Consider the following 7,770-nt stretch of genomic DNA (forward strand, 5'->3'; position numbering starts at 1 on the left):
CTCCACAAGAGCACATTTGCTCCCACTTCCTGATGCAGCCAGGCTCAGTCAAGTACTCCCTCTTCCCCAGAAGAATCATAGTGAAGAGAATTTCCCAGACCTCCAAGTCCTACCCTCAGCCAGCTCACAGATGGCCACCTGCTCTGCAGAAGGCACTGAGGATGCTCGAGGCCAGCAGGGCACACGTTCACAGCAGCAGCCCAGGTGTGAAGGATGCCTGAAATGGAGCGGGGTGCGCAGCACCTCACCCGAGCCTCCTGGAGGGTGAGGACCGGTCTCACACCTGTCTCCACAGAGAGGGGCCGCAGCCTCCCGGAGTCAGCCCACACAAGTTCAGATCCTGCCTCAGGTGATCACACTTTCCAGGGGTGTGCCGTCGTGTTTAACTTAACACCACCGAGGAGTAAAGTGGGATGAGTAATGCAAGCTTGCTGGATTTTCTGAAGGACTGAGACAGACTGGTATATAAAGACTCAGTGAGGCATAAAGTGCCATTGTGCTAAGGTACCACTGCACACAGAGAATACTCTGCAACTGGGGCAAACCATTTCACGAAGCGGGTGGGCCAGCTCCGGGGAGAGCAGGCTCAGGCAGGGGCTCCTCCCCCCGCCCCACCCTGGACACAGACTTCAACCGACAGACACTCCCACTCGCACTTTATTAAGATCGGGAGGACTGGTTACAACAGGGGTGGAGGTGGCAGGGAAGGCCCAGCCCCCATCCCCACCATCACTGGCACGCAATAATAAATAAACAGCTGGGGGTGGGCGCGGGGGAGAGGTGGCACAGCAAACACTGAGAGCACGGGGGGCGGGCCACAAAAGCCCCCCTCCCAAGCTGTGACCACCGTCAACACTGGTCTGGTACCATGATCAGGGAGGGTGGGGCTCTCAGCTACAGAAGCCCCCAGAGCCACCAAGTGGCCCCCTTTGTGGAGGAGGGGTGTCTTCAGCACTTGGACCCGTATTTATGAACAGAAATCTGGACCCCTGGCTGGTCCAGTCAGACCCAGATTGTCAAGAGGCCAGTCTCTCAGACTTCCGGATTGTTCTATTCAGGATCCAAGAGACTAATGGGTCATTATTACCTAGGGTCCTGATTGGTCTACCCAGGACCTAGGACAAGAAAGGGTCATAGTCGCTTAGGCTCCCAACTGGTCCACTCAAGACCCAACAGCAACGAGTCACTATCACTTAGCCTTCTGATCGGTCCATTCAGGGCTCAGGACAATAATGATTCATGGCTACCTAGACCTCTGATCGGTCAATAGGAACCCAGGGCCAGGACCCAGGAGCAGGCAGAGCCCTAGAGGCCCCAGGGAGGAGGTAGGGGATTAAGTGCTCAGGGTTGGGGGAAGTCCTCACAAGGCAGCAGAGCCCAGATTTAAACAAGCGGAGGTCACAGGGCAGGATATAAGGCCACCTGGCTGGGTCAGGCCAGGGTAAACCAGTGGCAGGGAGGGGGCAGCTTCTGGGACAGAAGAGTGCCCAGCCACTGCTGGAAGGGGGTCCGAGGGCCCTGACATCTTCCCTGGGTTCCAGCCCCACCAGGGTAGAAACTGGGGCCAGGGAGCTGGTAGCCCTTAATGCAGCTCTTGGCCCATCACCTCCATCTACAGGAACCGGGTGAGCAAGGGTTGCAGCCGCAGTTGCTGGTCAGGTGGGCTCAGTCCTCCAACCCCTCCATCATGTCCGCGATGCTCTCCACATAGTAATGGGGCACGAGGTCGTGCTGGCCGGCTGCCAGGTAGGTCTGGGCCTCCTCCAGACGGGAGACGCCTGTGAGCGTGAGCACGGTGGTCATGCCACAGCGGTGGCCGAAGAGGATGTCGGTCTCCAGGCGGTCGCCCACCATAAGTATGCGGCTGGGGTCCACGCTGAAGTGCTCTGTGATGCACTCAAACATGTAGGGGCTGGGCTTGCCCACCACCAGGGCCTGGCGGCCTGAGGCTGTCTCTACGGCAGCAGCCAGGCTCCCGGTGCCTGCAGGGACATGGAGACTCGGTTAATGCAGGTGGCAGCGGGGAAAGCACCCAGGCCCGGAAACTGGAATTCCCATCGAGGCAGCTTGGCATGGGGGTCAAATTAGGCACTGAAATGAGTTAAAAGGCCACCTGCTTCCAAGTCTTAGTGTAGGGGTTAAGGGCACAGACTCTGCAACCAGATGCCTGCATTCACACCCCATCTCCACCTTTCTTGGGCAGGCTACTTAACCTCCCTGTGCCTCAGTTTTCCCATCTCTTGTATGGGGATATCAATGGCAGTATCTCACGTGGGTATTGTAAGGCCTGAATGAGCCACTGCGTGTAACCGGGCCTGGCTCAGTCAGCCCTGCGTGCCGTTCACAATTTTACCCAAGCAGCCACACGCCTTTGGGCAAGCCAACCTCTCTGAGTTTCCCTAGACTCACTGGAAAGGGGGATCCAAGTAATGCCTACCTTCAAAGAGGTGCTGTGAGCACCACAGGGGCAAATGCTTTGGAAACAGAAAAGCCCTTAACAAACAGCAGTTGTGGTCATTGCTACAAGAATGTGTGCTCCTGGCATCAGAAACTGGCACAGCCCTTTTGGAACACAGCAGGGCACAGAAATGTTCGCACCTCTGACCCAGTCAGCCTCCACTGGGAAAGTGATCACAAGGCGAGAATTCAAACTGGAGACAAACAGCTACATGGTTGAAGATGTCCGTGGCCTCAGTAACTATAATAAGCAAAATTGTGGAACACACCCAAGTGTTTAACAATAGGAGGACTGTCTAGAAAAGGCTAATTCCCAGCCCAGTACCATCCTGTCCCACACAATGAGTCCACTGTGCCCGTCTCAGGGGTACATCTTTGTGCCAGAATGTTCTACCTTCACACTAATGATGAGCACATTCTAAAGTGCCAGGGGCTGTGTGGGAGCTCACGAACGCCCATTTTACAGATGAGAAAGCCGATGTTCAGTGTCGTTAAGTAACTTGTCCAGGGTTGCACAGCTTAATAAGTGGCAGATAAAGGATATGCACTCAGGTAGGTCTGACCCAGACACATGCAGGGCCAGCCTGTACGGGCTTGGGAGTGCTGAATGTTTCATTTTCAGGAATTCTGAAATGAGTTGGTGGTTAAACAAAGCCACTGTTAAAAGTCAACTTATATAAACTTGACAATCAAGTGAAATATGTTTAAAACAAAGGTAATAAATTCTCAAAACTCATCGCTTCCTGATTATTTTACCATTATCTATGCTCTTGAGGTTACTTGCATTCTAATGATGGAAATATTACAGAACGGCGTGTACATATCTTCCCAACCCCATGATAAGTGACTTCACGTTGGTAGGCTGAAATCAGCCACAGTGGGGGGAGTACTTATACCACAGAAACTGGCAAAAGGCGTAAATCAAGACTCTTCCAGTTACTAGACATCAGTACTCCACTGGTCTGACCCCAAATGCTCTGGGCCTCCTGTCTCCCTTCTCATAGGGGATGACACTCAACTTGATGAAGCCCAAGACACAGAAGGTGCACACACAGGAAGAATCCTCAGCCCTGCGGCCCCCAGATGAGGAGGAACTTCCTTAGGATCAAGGCAGAGCTGGCCCAGAGCAACCCTGTTGGGAAGGTCTCCCTGACTTCTGACCTAGAACTCGCCTGCTTGTTTTCCTGAGAACTGGGTAGGGAAGAAAAGCCATTTGCCCTGTTAGTTAGAAATTCCTTCCAGGATGGGAAGGGCTCAACTGCGTCACCCCAAAGTGATTTTCTCAGCTCAAGAATGGTAGCTCTGGGGACTTCCCTGGTGGTCCAGTGGGTAAGACTCCGTGCTCCCAATACAGGGGGCCTGGGTTCGATCCCTAGTCGGGGAACTAGATCCTGCATGCATGCCGCAACTAAAGATCTTGCATGCCACAACTAAGACCTGGCACAGCCAAAATAAATAAATAAATGAATAATAAATATTAAAAAAAAAAAAGAATGGTAGCTCTGTCAGCATATTCCTTTCCTTTTTAAAATAAATTTACTTATTTATTTTTGGCTGTGTTGGGTCTTCGTTGCTGCACGGGGCCTTTCTCTAGTTGCAGCGAGCAGGGGCTACTCTTCGTCGCTGTGTGCAGGCCTCTTGTTGCGGTGGCCTCTCCCGTTGCAGAGCATGGGCTCCAGGCGCGTGGGCCTCAGCAGTTGTGGCACCCGGGCTCCACAGCGCAGGCTCAGCAGTTGTGGCGCACGGGCTTAGTTGCTCCGCAGCATGTGGGATCTTCCCGCACCAGGGCTCGAACCCGTGTCCCCTGCATTGGCAGGCAGATTCTTAACCACTGAGCCACCAGGGAAGTCCCAGCATCTTCCTTTCCTACCAGGTCGGAGCCGATCCCTCTTGGCCCCCCATGTCCCACCTCACTCACTCAGCCAATATTACTGAGGCCCAACTATATGCCAGGCACTGTGTGAGGCACTGGGAATAGAGCAGTGAATGAAACTAAGATCCGTACCCTGGGTGAGCGAGCAACTACGCAGGGGAGTCTATGAACATAACTGTGTCCTCAGACCACTACATCCCACTCTTCTCAACAACCTGTCATCCAAGGCTGGCGTATGTTTTGCTGGTGATGTATTCCTAAGACGACAGGCATTTCTATTTGCCATCTCAAGTGGCTGCCACATGGTAGATAGGTAAACACACAATTTAGGAGACCCATAGGGACTGGGGAGGGGGAACTGGGGTGAGATTAGCATTATTTCAGATTTTATGCATATTGGGGCCTTTATTAGTGTTTTTATTCCACTTTGAAAGCTGCATGATTCAGTTGTGCCCAAACAGGACACCAGCGCTGTATTTGTTAAGCTCTGTCTCCCCCTCTTGGCTGTGGGAATAGACCAGCAGAGCCGGCGGGCAAAGCCAGATGGGTGGTGAGACCCAAGGGGCACGCGTGGGCAGGGCCTGGTCTCTCCCCAGCTCCTCCACACCATCCTTCCTGAGCCCCTGGGGGAGTTTCTGAACCCAAAACCTTAACCTGAGCTTTGAGGCCTCCAAAGAAACTCACTTTTCATAGCATGGCCCAGGGCAGGCAGGAGCTAGTGCAGCTGGGAGCCCTGACCGGCGCCCTCACCTTGGATTTATGGGGAAACTGAGACTGAAGCGGTCATGCAGCAAAGCTAAGACGGGCCTAGAACTATAAGATTCTCAGCCTGGAACTGGTTCTGCCATGGCTCAAGCCCTGTTCCATTCCCTAGTGCCCTGTCCTGCAAGATGCCTCCTCCAGGAAGCTTTCCCAGATCTCCTCAGCTCTAGGACCTCCCTGCCACCCATCTTAATACTGTGTCTACTCCTCAATCGATCCCACCCTGCCCTCCTAGGATTCGGTATCAATCGAGTCAGCGGCCAGCAGGGAGTGAGTCATGGAGATCTGTCCCTGCCCTCAGCTTACTGACTGGTTGTCCACACACACGCTACCGTCAGTTAGCCTCTGCTACCACCTGCTCTTGTCTAACTTGAACCCTCCAAGATGTAGGAGGCTCACTTGCTCCTGCTTTCTCTGCAGATCTGAATTCCCAAATGACAGCAGTGAAGAGTGCCTTGGATGGAGGGGGTGGGGTTTAGAGGTTGGGGGTAAGGTGGCCCCAAGAGCCAAGCTCAGATCCTCTTGCTCTTTCTTGGGTGGCTCACTTCCCTTCTCTTAGCCTCAGTTTAACTGGGAAATGGGACAATAATTTCCATCTCCAGAGTAATTCTGAAACTAAATAACAGACACCAAGGTGCTTCATAAAGCTCTGTAATAGGAGAGGTCTTGGATACAATTTACATCATCTGAGCACCTACTGTGTAGCAGGCACTCATCCTGATCACTCTCTCCTCAGCGAAACTGTCATGGTTACTATTCCCATTTTACACCCAGGGCAGAGATGCTCAAAGGTTACGTAACTTAACAAGATTACAGAGCCCTGGAGCTGGAACTGGAACTCAGGTCAAACTCCATCCACCTTCTGTGCTCCCCGCACACCTGCCTTCAACCTGCCGCTAGAAACTCCTGTTCCAAACCTCCAACGGTGGCGGGGGGAATCCTTCCAGGCTTTGTCCCCAACTCTCCGACCTCACCCCGATGGCGGGTGGGGAAAATGACAGGAGCCCTTGAGGCTGGTTCAGAAAGGCTAGGATTGGGAGTCGGGGCCCTGGATTCCGCCTGCAACTCCTTGAGCCACAATGGGCCTCAGTTTCCTCATCTGTCAAACCGGGACCCCACTGCTGCCCCTCACAGGGTGACGGTTGCAAGAATTACCACATGCGGACATGAAAGCATCCTGGGCTCTTGCTGGGTGGGGACCGCCCTCACATCCCTCCTGTTCCCCACCTGTCACCTGGATACGCCCCTTCCCCACCCCACTCGCAGGAGTGGAGGCATAAGCGCCCTAGCTCAGTTTCCCCGCCAGCCCCGCACTCACCGGGAGTCCGGCTGCCGTCGCTGAGCGGGTGCCACGGGTCGCGGTCGGTGGCCACCAGCAGGCAGTCGGGGTCGCGCAAGTGCGCGCAGGCCTCGCTCAGCTTAGCGAAGGAGAAGTGCTCGTCGTAGCCCACCAGCACGGCGCGCACGCGCGGGGCCGAGCCCGGGTCCTCGTCGGGGTCCCCCGCCAGGCGCAGCCCCGCGGCGCGCAGCTCGGCCCGCAGCCCCTCGCCGCCCAACACGAACACCGCGCCCTGCGCGTCCGGCGGCCCGAGCAGGCGCTGGCGCAGCAAGCGCGCAGCGCACAGCGCGGAGCTGAAGAGCTGCTCGGCGCGCAGGCCCCCGAAGCCGAGGCGCGCGAAGCGGAGGGCCAGCTCGGGCCGCGCGCGCCGGCTGTTGTTGCTCACGAACAGCGCCGCCTTGCCAGCCCGCGCCAGCCGCTCCAGCAGCTCCGGGGCGCCCGGCACGGCGCACTCGCCGTTCCACAGCACCCCGTCGCAATCGAAAAGGACCCCCTGCGCCCGGCCCAGCACGTCGCGCAGGGCCGCGCCGTGCAGCCGTTCGCAGCTCGCCATGCAGCCGGCTGGCTGCCCGCACGCTCGCGCCGCGCCGCTCTCTTTCCGCGAGCACGGCGCGCTCGTCCGCAGCTGGCTGGTTTCCGGCACCTGCCAATCGGCGCGCCGCAAGGGCCAGGGGGCGGGGTCATGGCCTGGCCCGCGGCCAATGGGGGCTAGAGTCTCGGGGAGGAGCTGGGCTGCGAGCTAAGGGAACCTGGAGAAAAGGGCGGAATCGCGGCCGCCAACGAGGGAAAGGGACCAACGACGGCCTAGCCTGGTCCTTCGTCACTCCCCTTAGTTCCTCTGGGCCTGTAGTCGCTGAGCTTCAGCCCCAACTAGCTTCTTGCAGGGATGGGAGGCTGAGAGACTGACGCTCCTCTTGACCAATAAGGAGTTACAAGTAGAAAATAGGGCCCGCTCCGCGTTCCCCAGCCAATCAGAAGCTTAAGACGGCTGGTTGCTAGGAGGAAAACAGATGCTAAAGGAGATGTTATCTTTGGGTCAAATCTCATTGCTCTCTGAACCGTGATCACACCAGTTACGAGCGAAGTCTTGAGAAGAGTGTGGGTGTGTTGAGGAGAGAGGCACACGGTGTCCTCTCGGACGCTGGAGCCCTTGGTCTAGACCAGTGGTTCTCCACTCTGGCTGTGCGGTGGAGTCCCCAGGGGAACGAAATTTTTTTTTTTGAGATATAATTTACATACAGTAAGATGTGTAGATCTTAAATGTACAGTTCCATGACTTTAAAAAATATATATTCATTTATTTATTTTTGACTGCTTTGGGTCTTCGTTGCTGTGCGTG

General features: G+C 55.6%; 1 protein-coding gene across 1 annotated transcript; it reads right to left on the reverse strand.

Annotated features, from left to right (window-relative positions):
- Nucleotides 1-644: 644 nt before the first annotated feature.
- Nucleotides 645-7,046, reverse strand: PDXP (pyridoxal phosphatase). Its single transcript, XM_065887162.1, has 2 exons — nt 6,411-7,046; nt 645-1,982 (listed from the first exon to the last, which is right to left on the reverse strand). Exons 1-2 carry the CDS (start codon nt 6,982-6,984, stop codon nt 1,666-1,668), a joined length of 891 nt encoding a protein of 296 aa, XP_065743234.1. The 5' UTR covers nt 6,985-7,046; the 3' UTR covers nt 645-1,665.
- Between the last annotated feature and the right edge of the window lie 724 nt (nt 7,047-7,770).

Source organism: Phocoena phocoena, chromosome 11 (genome assembly GCF_963924675.1).
Source record: "Phocoena phocoena chromosome 11, mPhoPho1.1, whole genome shotgun sequence".
Taxonomy (NCBI): Eukaryota; Metazoa; Chordata; class Mammalia; order Artiodactyla; family Phocoenidae; genus Phocoena; species Phocoena phocoena.